General features: G+C 35.8%; 1 protein-coding gene across 1 annotated transcript; it reads right to left on the reverse strand.

Moving 5' to 3' along the window:
* Positions 1 to 5775: 5775 nt before the first annotated feature.
* LOC149779823 (uncharacterized) lies at positions 5776 to 13540 on the reverse strand. The gene is made up of 5 exons (XM_089936272.1): positions 13362 to 13540; positions 11479 to 11723; positions 10090 to 10269; positions 9276 to 9397; positions 5776 to 8513 (listed from the first exon to the last, which is right to left on the reverse strand). Exons 1-3 carry the CDS (start codon positions 13450 to 13452, stop codon positions 10240 to 10242), a joined length of 366 nt encoding a protein of 121 aa, XP_089792398.1. The 5' UTR covers positions 13453 to 13540; the 3' UTR covers positions 5776 to 8513; positions 9276 to 9397; positions 10090 to 10239.
* Positions 13541 to 16357: the final 2817 nt, after the last annotated feature.

The following is a 16357-nucleotide window of genomic DNA, read 5'->3' on the forward strand; positions in this document are numbered from 1 at the left end:
GTAAACAATATAAAAATCCTGATTTTCCGGCATAGATTTTTAATCTGTGTATGTGTGATTTGGATTTTTAACGTTGCTGTAACAATACAATTTTTCAGTCATATCGCTAGGATGTCTGCAGTGTGGCAGTTTATAGTGATGTCTAGCACTGCGGTATCATGCTGCAGACATGTTGCATGATGTCCCACCCAGCCAAATTATCCTGACACCAGGCCGACTAGTCCTAACACTAACCTCGTAATGCTGGGTGCCTAGCGAGGCAGCTGTTAGTGCCATTTTTATAAGTATTTTGTATGACTCGGCCTGGGTTCGAAATCAACGACCTCCTGCATCCGAGGCGGAAGCTGTAACTACTAGGCCGCCGAATCGGTCTGTATCATTTTTTTAATTATATAATCATTAAATTGTGAAGATTTATTTGTTTTAGTCCTTGTATTAATTTTCCTTTCTTTAGATCCTTGACCATTCCATTCCACTGACAATGATATGGATGTAGGACGATGCTTTGTTCCTAAATTTCCTATGGCTACTCAATCATGATACTGACATTTTGTTCCTAAATTTCCTATGGCTACTCAATCATGATACTGACATTTTGTTCCTAAATTTCCTATGGCTACTCAATCATGATACTGACATTTTGTTCCTAAATTTCCTATGGCTACTCGATCATGATACTGACATTTTGTTCCTAAATTTCCTATGGCTACTCAATCATGATACTGACATACCCTGTCAACTTTAACTTCTTAATGACCTCGCGTTTCGAAATCAGTAAGTTCCTGCCTTAATCCAACAATAGAATCCATTCATGAAATGTGTTGAAATAATGATTTAGAAAACGACTTATCATGTAGCAGTCATTTATATTTCATTGCGTCTCTGTGACCCTGACTATAAAGTCTCAGATTCAATATGTTGAGCTTATTTCCGTGTTATTACATCGGTAGTGAGTGTGTATTCTATTTTATATTACTATTCCATTGTCTTTGCTTCAGTGACCTTGAATTATGGTGCAGGTCTTAACTTTGTAATTTATTATGCAGCAACCATTTATTTTGTCATAGCAACTTATACATTTTACCTGGTTCACAGTGACTTTGACCGTAACATTTCTACTTCAACATAAAGTTTTCTTGTCCAAAGGACAACATGCTCATAATTTTAGCAAAGGGGTGTGTCAAACACAAACTATTATGTAGAAATCAATATTCCACCTTTAGATTAATATATACTTGACTATTGAAGTTTCCTCTAATTTTTACTTTACATAAGCTGGAGGCCGTCCACAGGCGTGTGGCTATCAATCCAAGTTTTTAAGTGACCTTGACACCTGACCTGGATCACAATGACCTTAACTTTCTTATCACCCCAATATAAATATGTTCTTTCTTACTCCTAAGTCAGCAAATCATGAAGTTTATTTAACTAAATAAGTTATCTGAAATTTGTTTCAAATAAATCTGTTTAAATCAACTTGACCATTAAACTTTCCACCACCGTTATATAGCTTGCTTTTTGTCATAATAGTAAGTCGTATGTTTACAAAAATATTTTCCGGTTTGTGTGATGTGGTGGCATCAATCTTTGACATTTTGACACCAAACTTAAAAACATTTTCACCAACTACAAGCTATTCATGAAGTTTGGTTAATGTATAAAGGTTATACTCCTAAAGGTATAATGGTCCTATGTGACCATCGTCTTTGACTTTGTGCACAACAAAATTTTTTGTTCCCCTCAGTACAAACCATCAAAGTTGATTATACCATCATGGTTGATTATATAAGCCAGGCTGTGAAAAATTTAAGTCATTATGTGAAAAGAGTTTTCCATATATGCAGGTTTCTTCAAATCATCCAAAACAATCCACCTGCAAAACAACTTAATTTTGTCCGTACATGCACAATTTTGATGTCTGTAATTCTGGGAAGTTAATTGTATGTGTGCTACATCAACTGCATGGACAGTGAAAGTAGAGACTGGTCACATCAAACAATCTGGAAATTTCCATACAGCCTCGTTAGACACACACCATTGAACTTCCTTGGCAATAAACTTTATTTTGTTTCCTTCTTCTTAAAGACAGAAAATAGTTCACCTGATAATTTCAGCACGACCAGATACAGATAGCAGTGGGTTTGGGTAGGGGTGGAGTTTGGATTGTTTAAGCTGCATTAGGAATAGATTATTTAATTACCTGCTCTCAAAGAGATCGATCTGTTTTATAGTAAAGAAAAACCTGCTATATCCACAATATTAGTTGGAAAAATATCGTCAGGAAAAAGAGAATAAAAAATACACCGGCTGAAAGAATAACAAATCCTCTGACAGTTTAATGGTCGGCCCTGTAGATTACAAATACCATGAGTAGCGCAATATAAAGATTAGATTATCAAATGTACACCAATAGCATAGTAAATAATTCAAAGATATCTGGCCAATGTCAGTGTACTCAGGTTGTAACTTCCTAGTTCATTCCACACTTTAGACACGTATTTGACGTGATTCAAGATAACATATAAATTAGTAGCGTCATAATAAGCATTTTAAATTTCGGTTGCCGAGTTAGGCTAAACCCTTCTATACCCATAAATTTACCTTTCAATCGCAATCGATTATGTGATAAAAAGAAGTGCACACGAACCCTTTGTGAGCCGTCCCCAAAGTGAAGTTACCACATAGATGCCCCAGGCAGCACAATGCACTGGCAAAAATGCTGACAGACTGATGAATATACTCTGACAAATAGTTACTCGATTGTTACTGCATGTAATTAAATTAACTGTTTTTGTTCGATATCGGACCGGTTCCGTGTTTGTGCGCGGCGACGTCTGTGGTTTTCCATTTCCACCAGTACCAATTTTAACTACATACTAATTGTTTTATCTTCGATAGCCAACAAGTATTGTTCACTAACTGTACTGAGACTAATATATGCCGATGAGTGATGTTCTGAATAGATACGTATTCGTGAATATAATCGCAAATGTAATTATATGAAAATTATTTTAACAGCACCCATTGATATAGCCCCGACAATAATTCCAATAGTACCAATAATAGTGTAACAAATCGATCAACATCAAGGCCTACGGTTGTTGCCGTGGTGATTCCACAAACAGCTTCGATGACGCGTTAGTATTTCACGTGTAGCGCGGTTCTCATGGTAATTTCATCTGGCAGTTAGTGTTAGATTTCAATAATTTTCTCACGTTGAAAAATTGAGGGTCTGTCATAGTTCTTCAATTAATAATGTGATCGTGAAGTATAATTGCCTGGCCTTCATCACGTGCAATACACACACTCACTTCTAATATTTGTTTTACTGGTACAATTGTCATGCAATCAGAGTAAATATTTAATTTTCCTTCGATTTTGCGTTTTTAGGGCCTGACATTACGCTCTAATAAAAGCATACGGATCACGCCACTGAAGATTCCTGTAAATGATCATTATTGTCTTTGCCAAAATACTGTTACACGAACAAGTGCGTCCTTGTTGAATAGCAGTCGAAATTTTTCTCTTTATGGTTGGATCAATATTTGTGCAACATAATCAACGGAGAATGCAACTGGGGTGGACTGGTCGGTTAACTCGGAAAGGTGGAGGTTGCGAGTACAGAGTCCAGCTCAGCCAACTGTAGATTAGTAGCGGCGGTGACGGAATGCCGAAGGTGTGTTGTGCCAGTTGGGCTGAATCTTTTTCTTCAAAGTATTGAATTCAAGTGATTATTTTCTCTGGACATACATAAGTGCTCTGATAAAATTCTTGGACAAAGACATTCTCTGGAATTTACACTGAATTCGAACCTGGAATTATATTTCTGTGATTCAACAAAAGACTTGACACATCAACACTCTATAAGCTATAAAAAGACATGTCATCGCCTTCAGCTTTTGGATTTCTTCAGCACTTGTACTGAGTTTTATTCAGGGCTTTAAACTACTGACTTTTGTCTGCAATTCTTGGATTATTTTGGGATTTATATCGCAAAACCGTAAGTTCTTAGTTCTTATTTTTACTTTGTATTCTAGGGAAATAAATTTATTAAATTTGACAAAGCTTGTTGTCTTTCATTCTTTTCTGTTACTTATTTTAAGAGCAAAGACTCGTAACGCTAAGTGTATATATATATATATATATATATATATATATATATATATATATATATATATATATATATATATATATGACAAATATAAGCATGATATAGAAAAGTTGGAAATAGAGATGGAGTATACTTTCCTTGAAGTGAAAGGACTACCAAATCTGAAACAGGTATGCTTCCGAGATGAAAATTGATGGTGAGGTCTCTTGTGAAAAAAGCATGCTTTGTTACACAAACGGAAGTAATAACTGAAATATCCTTACACATTGTCGCAAAGTTTTATTGGTATTATTGGTATGGGGAGATCACTCTGCCTGACCACCACATGGGTCAGCAGACAGCTTGTAGCTTTCGTTAGCTAAAAGTAGTACCTGGGAAGGCTGGAGTTGTGAGTTAGTGGTAGTTCTCCTAAGGTATTATGATTGGGTAATGTATTCGAAGAAGAAACGCATGGACATGAAGGGGTACTTATGCCCACTGGGCTGCCTAAAACTGGTGGGCACTCTCAGTGAGTCTAAATTGCAAGCAATGAACTAGTTGGCAGAACCATTTCCTCGAAAAGTCCCCAATAATGGATGGATGGTGAAGGCTGGACAACCGGTAATTGTGCAATGGTATAAAGAGTTGGATCCAATGTATCCAGTACAAACCCCACGTGTCCTGGCTTAGAGGCCAGAAGGTCATGCCTGGACAGGCAGGGGACTTATGCCCACTGGGCTGCCTAAATTAGGGGAAACTCATGATCTCCTGTGATTAAATTTAGGTTGCCTTTGATATATTCCATCTTTCCTTCCCTTTGATAAGCACATATCACACATGCTGCATCTCATAGATGATATACATATAGCATATACAAAACAAGAGTCATGGTAGACTTCCATGCTCTGAAGCTGTATTTATTGCATTTAGTTGACATCTCTGCTGAAATGACACATGAGAAAACAAAGCATATATTATTAGTTCATCATGTCACTAACTCGCTAATATATTACTAATGGAGTAATCAAAAACAATGTCGCATTTGATGCCTTCTAGACTATGCACTGAACTTATGCATTCATGCATTTAGTTGACATTTCTACTGAAATGACACAAGAAGGAAAAACAGCAAAATTTAGCAAGGCAGCATGTTAATAACTCGCTAAAACCAACTCCTTTACTAAGGGAGCAAGCAAAAATAGTGTCATACTAACTTGTAAATGACAACATGAAGTTTAAGATAACGTGGCATAACATGGTCTTAAACATACAAAGTTCATAAAGGTGACAAAGTCACTCAAAAAATAATGTATAAAACCTGCAGGAGAATGATTGCCCCACACAATAAATCTGACATGAAAGTTGGATGGTCTAATATGAACACTAAAACATGTTGGATTGTCGAAGGCAAAATGTATCATGTTATTAGTACAGCAGTGAAACTAAAAAAATTCAACAGTTAGCGGTGGCAAAGGGATGTGAAAGGCAAGAGTTATTGCCCTTCGTCTGTTTGTGACAGACAGGAAAAGATGATTTTCATCTTTTAGTAGGGCTGGATTCGTGAGGTAGCAGGCTAATATTCCTCATGTAAGGTGATTGGGGAACATGAGAAATGAAAAACAGAATTTCAAAGGCCTAAAGCATGTTGGTGATAAATCATAAAATAAACAAAGAAGTGAAAAATAATCTTTTTCATTTTTAATAGTTATCATATTTCCTTTGTAAATATCGTACAATATACTACAATACTGTATTCTTTCATTTAATTCTTTTCACATTTCTACAATGCAATACATCAGACAGTACATAAAAGCAAACATGCTCCTAAATGAATGATCAAATTTCAGCTATAATACAGAAATATTATTCTAAAAGTGAACACTCTAACTTAGTGTATTCATTTATTTTATGTCTAAATTAAGCAGTATCAAAACAAAGAATGAATGGTAACTAAGAACACTGATTGCTGGGTATAAACCTTAAATAATACAATAAAATCTAAGACTGCATATCCCAGAGAAATAAGGAATCTATTACAAATGTTTATTTTAACCAGTTTATTTGTATTGTTGACATGTCTGGTTTTAATGCCTACAATGTTTGGGGTCCACAAAGGGATGTTATTGTTATACTGGATAATCATGACAGAAAGTTTCTTTCTAACTTGGGGCACAACTCTACAAATCAAGTCATTACAATCCTACAGATAGTTTGTGTACAAATCACGTATATTCTGACCTCCTTTAAATATTCATGATATTGCTTAAAGCCATAAATGTACTTGACTGGTACCATCCATTTGTTTCTTCCATTCATTAATCTAATTCATGGTCACTCCATTATGTGTCAACAATAGTATATAACAACCTCATTCATTCTATCCATAAACCCCAACCTGTAATTAGAAAACATAAAAGCAAAGCCACCATCAAGATTCCAACCCAGGTAATCTACATCACTTGGGCACACCTATTAGAAAAGAGGTATCGACCAACGTGGCTCCCGAGCTAATGACCTCAAATATTTTCAACTGTTACATAAAAAGACATATACACATCTGGATATAAGGCTTGCAGATGCAACTGGGTTTTTTATAGCATTTTTCTTCTTATGAAAATTTATTTCCACTACCTGTTTCTGAAACTGGTATCACACAAGAATTCAAAACCAAATGTCATTAACAACAGAATATGAAGTTAAAACATAAAAGATATAAATCTGACAAGTGGAATACCCAATTGCCCTCATCAGAAAATGGATGTCCATTGTTTGATGTTGTCACTAATGCCAAAGCAAGATTTTTATCTAAAGACGGCTGAAACGTTCTCACAAAAATACCACCACAGAAATCATCCTTTCACAGTGCCACACACTGACCTTTAAATTAACTTGACTTGTCTTGCTGGTATATCCATAATAAAAAATATCTTGTTTATCAATTCTGCCAATGCCTTGACTAGCACACTTTCCAAACACTTACCGCATCCCATTAACATCAAGGTCTTGCCTTCACCCTGGACACTTCAGGTTCATTAAAATTTAACTTAAAAAATTAACTGAAACAGGTTCATTCAAGCATTATACTTCATCTCACCAACTATGCTCTCTGTGATAGCTTTAACTTAGCCAGTTATTATTCTTCAATTCAAGTGATCATCTACTTTTCTTCAAGTCTGATTTCCCCAACTAGAAACCTCATTTCAATCATGTCTCAACTAGAAACATCATGTCTAATCATGTCCCCAGCTAGAAACCTTGTGTCTAATCATGTCTCCAACAAGAAGCTTCATGTCAATCATCATGTCCCTAACTAGAAACCTCATGTCTTATCATGTTCCCATTTAGAAATATCATGGGTAACCATCGAGTAAGAGAAGACACTCCTTTTTTTTATGTCCAAAGCTTCACTTGTCCCATCAGCAAGTTCAAAATCCTAACATGTCTAATCACTCTGTCCAAGACTTTGATGACCTTTACACCTTAAACTAGCATGCATATCAGCTTTCTATCCTGTGCCTAACCCAAATTTCCTGAACTGAAACTACAGCACCCAGACCACCGCCAAGTCAGCATGCCTGAAACATCATTGGCCAAGCCAATATCTGGATTGCTTGGCTTGGCTTCGTACACCTAAGATATCTTAAGTTATTCTTTAACTGTCATACTTAACATTACTGAATGTTCTTAAACAATGTGTCAATACACCTGAAGACAGATTCCATCCCCTTGAGTGCCATGCGTGCATTTTAAGCTGCTGAACAGCATTACATGGCCCAAAAACAATTTTTGAAACTGTCTGTTAACTTTCAACAAGATTTATAAGGGACACTGAAAAAAAAATCCTTTGCTGGCGAGTATATATACAAGTTCTGCAGCTGTCTAGGTCCAGCAATTTTAAATGTAATTTAAATGCACTTCTTGTGTATTTCTGTTTATCGCATCTCATTTAAATAAAAATTTGTCAGGCAGGTCTCTCATAGAACATGGGAATCACAACTCATGTTTCATGGGCATAAATGTCTTTGTTACCAAACACATATTCCAATGGCCACAAAACACTGTTGCAAACACAACTTCTGTGTAACCTGCACAAATGCCCTTCTTTAGAGACATCAAAGCTCCAATATTATAATTATAACAGATCTAGATTTTTAACAAATACCATGATGAATGTGTTAAAGTCCTAGCTCATTTCTGATCATCTTCTAGCAATGGCATCTTCAACTGCCCACAGTTGTTTAAGAAGCTCTTCTCGACATGAGGATGTTTTCTTCTTAGCTTTCTGGGCCTGTGATATTTTTGTGCCAGCAGGCAGAACAGCTGATGGCTTGGCTGGGACTTTCGCTAGAGCTGGTGGAGGGTGCTGGATGACCTTTGCTGGTGATGGTGGGGCTTCCTCTCGTTCTGTTTTTTGTGCACCACTCTGATATTACAAGACAAAAGACTTAAAAATCACACATGCAGGAGAAGAAGCTTACGTTGTACTGTTCTACTTCAAAGTGACATCACTATACATACATACATACATACATACATACATACATACATACATCAGACCAGACTCAGGCATATTTTTATAATTTCAAAACTGCACCAAGTTCACTGCTCTTAAACTAAAGGCTATGAATTGTCACTTATTTTGGCAATGAATATTATATCAATACAACAAAAATCATTACTTTAAAAGTGTCGAAAGATTACTTTTGTTCAGTGATAACTACAAGCAAAACTATGAAGAGAATGCCATTCATTGTGACAATGATCCAGAAAATTGTCAAAGAGTGTACATGTACCACCAGAAACTACAACATGCAAACAAAAATGAACACATCTACTTAGGTTCAAATATTTATGATGAAAACTGAAACACTAGTGATACTAGGGTCTGCCATTTATTAATCTTGCAACAATTTACCTGGTACAAAAAGATATTTCACAGTGCTGTAATTTCAAGTGTTCAATCCAATAAAATGTTAACAGGGATTTAATTTTGAACTACTTTCCATAAGACATTACTATTATCATCAGCATTAATATTATTATTTTTATTAACATCAATTAATAAAAATGTCAATGAGAGTTTGTTTATACGGAATACTAATTGATCACTAAGAGTTTGAAAATAATAAACTGCCCTATGAACCACAATAAAGTATTTTGGTAATACTGGTAACAAAGTAATTACCTGGTTTGAGTGGCTGTACTGCAGTGGGAGGTCTTTTTGCTGGTGGGCCCAATGGACATAGTTCTGCAGGATGCTTTCTGCTTGGCAACTGTGATGCAGCGCCTAGCAGACTTATCAGCTAGCTGAAACACAATTACTCATGCAAATCACAGGAGATTTTAAAAACCAACAAATTATATATTATTTGTTAAACTGGTGGGTATGAGCACTTTTCAAAAACTGAAACTTTCACCTCATAAATGCGCTACAAACAAATTTGCTGTTAATATTTCTTTGAAACCAACATATTTATAAATTCAAAGCAGGATTCTGAAAAACACATACAAATGCCAGAGCACTTAGAAGTAAAAATTTTAATTTTGAAATACAAAGCTCAGCTACAACAACTGGACAAAGATCATGGAAAGTCATTTGAAAATTTAAGAAAGCACTGTTAATGCAATTGATCTTTTGCATGATTTTCTTTAATAAGAAGGAGTACAAAAAACACTATACTCCAATTTTAATGTATACCTTTCATGGAGTAGGTCTTCTTCAATATTCTGACAAAGAAAGAAAAGAAAGAACCCTAGTCTCCCTACAAATCTGACATCTGCATCCTGCTCCAACCAACACTGTATCACAAAAATTTATTTTAAAAAACAAAAGATCCATTCAGTAGCTTAAGAATAAAAACCAAACAAACAAGTAAACAAGTTGGAATATGGGTAACATGTTTGCCAGTGCCAACTTTGAATTAATTACATTTATCCTTCACATGATTACTTTGTAGTTCATTACATAGGGTTGTTTTCTACTCTAACAAGTAAATTACCTTGCTAATCAATTTCAGTTTAATGTTCAACCACTTTCAATGGATCCTTCGGTTTGGTCTGAATAACTGGTAGATTGGGTGGTTCCTGTCTGTCTGCAGGCTTGCCTCCCCTAGAGTCTCCTCTAGGAACACCACCAGGAGGCACTGCTTTTACCAATGATCCTTTGGGCCTAGATTTACCTTAAACATATGCACATATTTACATGAATACATTTTGCAATGCTGTGTGTTTGTTTTTTGTTTTGTTTTGCTAGGATAAAGATGATACAGTTGAACAGTTTTGAAATTTCTTCAGTAACCATCAAATTAAATTTAACTCATTACACAAGGTTCAAGTTTTTCTGTTGATGGATATGATAGCTGTGTAAATGAGCAATGAAAAGAATATTTGCCATGCATCACACACAAAAAAACTTTCACTGAACTACTTCAGTATTCTATCATGTATTTCACAGCAGAAGATGATGACATCGTCTGGGTAATAATGGCTACAATGTCTGCATGATGACATGGTCTGGGCAATAATGCTTACAAAGTAAGGATGACATGGTCTGGGCAATAATGCTTACAAAGTCTGCATGATGACATAATCTGGGTAATAATGGCTACAATGTCTGCATCATGACATGGTCTGGGCAATAATGCTTATAAAGTCTGCATGATGACATGGTCTGGGTAATAATGCTTACAAAGTCTGGATGATGACATGATCTGGGCAATAATGCTTACAAAGTCTGCATCATGACATGGTCTGGGCAATAATGCTTACAAAGTCTGGATGATGACATGGTCTGGGCAATAATGCTTACAAAGTCTGCATCATGACATGGTCTGGGTAATAATGGCTACAATGTCTGCATCATGACATGGTCTGGGCAATAATGCTTACAAGTCTGGAAGATGACATGATCTGGGCAATAATGCTTACAAAGTCTGCATCATGACATGGTCTGGGTAATAATGGCTACAATGTCTGCATCATGACATGGTCTGGGCAATAATGCTTACAAGTCTGGAAGATGACATGATCTGGGCAATAATGCTTACAAAGTCTGCATGATGACATGGTCTGGGTAATAATGGTTACAAAGTCTGCATGCTATGGTCTGGGTAATAATGGTCTCAATGTGTGTATGACGACATGGTCTGGGCAATAATGCTTACAAAATCTGCATGATGACATGGTCTGGGCAATAATGCTTATAAAGTCTGCTGGATGACATGGTCTGGGTACTACTGCTTACAATGTCATCATTATGACATGGTCTGGTTAATAAAGTTACAAATACTGAATGGTGACACAGGACAATAATCATCTTGATACCTAATGTTTCATTACACAATAGACAATATATAAAAATGCAGAGCAGACAGCTTTGAGTTAACTACCTTTGGAACGTCTTGAAGGAGAAGGCGATGCAGATCGTGCTTTGGGACTGCCACCATCGATGTTACGATGTTTGGAGTCTGCACTGCTACTAGAACTGCTGGAGGAACATCGACTCTGTGATGATGCACTGCTACCACTGGATGAGCGGGAGAGTGAGGAGACTGATGAGTGACTTCATGACCTTGACCTGGATCTGCTGCTCCCACATGAGCTATGACTCTTGCTATGGTTAGGACAAATAGGTCTGCAATTGGATGGAATTGATTTATTTTCATTTAGAGAAATTGTAACAACTAAAAGATGAATTTATATGATTGCTAATACAGTTGTAGAAAAAAAGAAAAATTAGAGTTTGATATGAAGTAAAGAGTCCATGCAGGTCAATTTTCATCCTTAAAATGCTAAATCAGTAAAACAGAGCCTTCCAGGGTAAGCTGCCAAAGTTGGTGGGGTTTTTGTGGGGGACCTACCCCAATGGGTATTAAAATATTTTTTTTTAAAGTAGCCATGTGTAAAGTAAAAATAGCCAGGCAAATCACCCATCTCCCACCTGGCAAGGAAACCTCTAACAAATGTTTTTATCCATGTTCAAATTATGCCAACCCCAGGGTACATCAAAATGCTAATTTGGATCTCCTTTCTACACTGAAGAACCTTAAATCTGACAATGGAAGCTGTCAAGTCTGATAATGTTCTTACCCCAAACTTCCACTTTTTAAAAACAATTTAATTTGCATGTCATTTTCCTTGCATGCCACTCATAAATGACCCAAATGAATGTTCTATGCCTATACCCAGCTAGCTGCATTCCCCATGCGGTAATACGCACTAAAACTAAGCATTATGAAAAAACAATTGCAGATATAAACTCTTTCAAATGATGTACAACAATATAAAATATAAAAGATAAATGTAAAACATGTAAATCTTTAAAAATAATCTGGTCAAATCACATTCTCTCAAAATGCCCAAGATTTTATCTTATGGTATTTTACTATTTTTAGTAATAGTCATGTCTGATGGCAGATGGTTGTCATTGACATAACTGAGATCTTTATGTCAAGATGCCTTCTTTCAAGTTTTACTATGCTGCAGTCCAAAGGTTTTTGATAAGTTGTCATTGTTGAGTAACAGTGGCCATATCTGATGGCATCAACTGTAGAAATGTAAGTCCTTTATGCCAGGATGCATTCATTTCAATTTGGTATATTCAGTTCAGCAGTTTTTCAGAGCACTTTTTAAGGTTTTAGAATTTCTAATAATAGGAACTATTTATGAAGGTGCACTGACATCTAATGTACAAATCTGAAAGGCCACCATGTCAAGATCTTTTCTAAGAAATTTCTGCAGTTTTTTTTTCCTCTGAAGAAGTCATTTAAGTGATTTCTATTTTTAAAAGTGTTGGTCAGATTTGAAAATCCTTTATGCAAAGATGCTTCATATCAAATTTGGTCAATTCAGCTCAGCAATTTTAGGGACGATGTCAAATAATGTGAGGAATGTGAGGCAATAAATACAATGTGAGGTAATATAAAAAAAAAACATAAAAAGCACACAACTAATGTAAAAAGAATTATAATTCCTGCCTGTTTACACAAGACATTTTCTGCAAACCTACTTTTCTCGCAACTTTAAAATGAAATTTAGGAGGTACTCATTTAAAAACTCAATGATTTCAAGTAATGACAGCTCACATATCTGTGTGAGATGTTTTTCTGAGGTGAAGAAAATAGATATGAACAAAAGTTACACTATTTCTTGCACATGACATAACTCAAGATTAAATCTGGAACTGAAACAAAATAGTCAAGTTACCAGTGTGCTATTCTGGCAAGCAAGAAATTACACTGCCAAGAATCGGTGTACATTACAACCAATTTACCTTGGAGGAGGCCCTCATTTGATCCTCCTATCCCTGCCTGGCATATCTGGTTGGTGAGGAGGAAGGAGGCAAGGTGGTGCTTTTGCCCCATGAGGCATGCAGGGAGGTGGCTCAGGTCTTCTCATCTCTGGGCTTCTGGGTGGTGGGTGGCCTCGATAACCAACAGCACTTCTAGGGGGTTCACTGCGGGAATAATAACACTAATGCTGAAGAAATCCAGTCCTAACTGTGATGAAACTGATTTGTTCATTGCAAAGAGAAAAAAGGAACAGAAAATCAGAAAAACTGAAAGAGACTGGTGGTATCAAGAAGAGGCGATGGGCAAAGGTTATTGCCCTTTACATGAAATAGAAAAGACAACTTTTCATCTCTTTAGTAGGGTTGGATTCGGAAGGTAGCAGGCTTATATCTTAAATGTTAATGTGATCAGGGAATATATTTGAAGGAGAAAAATGAAAGGACAGAACATCTGAGTGACAGACAGAAAGATCAAGTCTTTCACCTTAAAGAAATCTGCAACATGAATGAGAAGGAACATACTTTTTGTTTTATGTGAAGACTTTCACACTTCAAAGATAATTATCTTAACTGATGTGACCATTAACCATCATGTAATATTCTACATTAAAAAGATTGTCAATGTAAACATACTCATATATTTCTTATTTTTTAATACAAGGGTGAGTGTGTACACAAACACACAGACACACACATACAAATTTACATAACTCTCCCTTGTAATACGATATCTGGATCTAAAATCACTGACTGTTATGTACCGAACCATGTCAAAGTGAGAACTACTTTTCAGCATCATATAGTGAACATTGATTTAGCAGGAACTGCATTATATTCTGAACTGTGATATAGCAGGAACTGCACTATATTCTGAACTGTGATATAGCAGGAACTGCATTATATTCTGAACTGTGATATAGCAGGAACTGCATTATATTCTGAACTGTGATATAGCAGGAACTGCACTATATTCTGAACTGTGATATAGCAAGAACTGCATAATATTCTGAACTGTGATATAGCAGGAACTGCATTATATTCTGAACTGTGATATAGCAGGAAATGCATTATATTCTGAACTGTTATATAGCAGGAAATGCATTATATTCTGAATTGTGATATAGCAGAAACTGCATTATATGACTGTGATATAGCAGGAACTGCATTATATTCTGAACTGTGATGTAGAAGGAACTGAATTATATTCTGAACTATGATATAGCAGGAACTGCATTATATTCTGAACTGTGATATAACAGGAATTATCAAAATTTGTAAACTTTTGGTGTTTTCAAGAAGAAATAAATGTGTATCACTGACTGTTATGTATCGAACCATGTTAAAGTGAGAACCACTTTTATGCACAAAATGCAATATATGGAGAACAGCATCATATAGTGAACATCGATTTAGCAGGAAATGCATTATATTCTGAACTGTGATATAGCTGGAATTATCAAAATTTTTAAACTTTTGGTGTTTTCAGAAGAAATAAATATGTATCACTTTCTCTTCCAGCCATGCTGTTATACATGCATCACATTATGACTAGAATCACATTAAGATGAAATAATTTATAAGAAGGGACAACTGTATATTCTAGTACTTAATCAGACATTTGAAACATATCTGCTGTACTGTATTTCTAAAGTGTCTGCTTCCAGCTTGTATTTCAAAATCTTTATGAAAAAGGCCCTTAAGTGTATTTTGGAAATCATTATACTACAAGCCTCTTTGATATACTTTGGATATCATGAGACTAAATGTTCCTAATAGCTGTATTTTGGAAATCTTCACACTACAACCCCATTGATGTATTCTGTATTTTGTAATAAACTAAAACCCTTTCATACGCTGATTATTCTGCATGATGCTGTTTCTTACTATAAGTCTATACACATGTGATTTAACTCATGGTTGCCTGACATTTAGATGAAGTCGACGTTCAATGGAATGACCTTGGGGTGGGGGTTTTCTCCATTTGCTGAGAGAAGGGGTTGCAGAAGGAGACACTGATTAGGTAGTAAGGATAGTGCCTTACATAATTATTCAATGTCAAAGATACATGTGTTGCACACTTGCACCTTCTGGACGGGCACCCTGTTCCATTCGAGTACCCATTATGAAGGTGAAAGAGTGCAGCACACAGGCTGTTTATTGGAGCCTTTTCCACACCTTTCTTCTTTTCTCAATCATTATTGATTCCAATGTACCAACTTTCATTGATGATCTCAAATCTTTGTTATTTTCTTCCTGAACTGTTTTCATTCTAGCATGCAAGTAATCCTTTGTGATTTTACTGTCTGGAAAACGTGTGCGAAATAAATCACCAGCAACACCAGTAACTGAAGGTTCATTTCTAAAAAAAAATTTAATAAACCGAATTTCAATTGAATTACATCAAGGTTATCTCTGGTATTTATATACATCATAAGTTCAGGCTGAGTTGTGTATGATGAAGCAGCAAGCTGATGTTTATTAGCTTTTTTGTGCTCTTGTATTTCATGCCCAGTAGCGAAATCACGTTACATAATTTGCAATATGCAAAGTTTTCTCCTTTACTAGATGGTTTCATAAATCTAAACAAGACGACACAGTTGTCCTTCCAGTTCTGTTTTCTTGTCTTTCCTGTATAAAATTCTGAATATTCTGCTTTCCTATTCAACATGAACCAATCATACTGTAGAACTGTATTCCTATATGCATGCAATACATTTCTCTCTGAATAGAACCGAATGCCCATTCCAAACTGAAGATAGCAAGGACATTTTGTATTAATTTTTAAAATTAAAAAACATTTTTTGGCTCAAAAAACGTACACCCGTATTCAGGTCCAAAATATGGGACAAATATAGAAAAAAAACAGGACACTTGGCAGCTATGCTAATACATTGACCCAAGGGCTGAATCGCTGAAACCTTAGTGGCTCATATAAAAGGCAGACTGTTGAGGTGTTGGAAGCAAGAAGTAAACGATGT

This window comes from Sinohyriopsis cumingii, chromosome 16 (genome assembly GCF_028554795.1).
Source record: "Sinohyriopsis cumingii isolate HCF-2022 chromosome 16, ASM2855479v2, whole genome shotgun sequence".
Lineage (NCBI taxonomy): Eukaryota > Metazoa > Mollusca > Bivalvia > Unionida > Unionidae > Sinohyriopsis > Sinohyriopsis cumingii.

Coding starts and splice junctions, on each gene's coding strand:
- LOC149779823 (XM_089936272.1), bottom strand. CDS start 13,452: ATGGGGCAAAAGCACCACCTTGCCTCCTTCCTCCTCACCAACCAGATA. Junction 11,724..13,361: donor AAATGAGGGCCTCCTCCAAG/GTAAATTGGTTG, acceptor ATCCAATTGCAG/ACCTATTTGTCCTAACCATA. Junction 10,270..11,478: donor TCCTTCAAGACGTTCCAAAG/GTAGTTAACTCA, acceptor CATATGTTTAAG/GTAAATCTAGGCCCAAAGGA.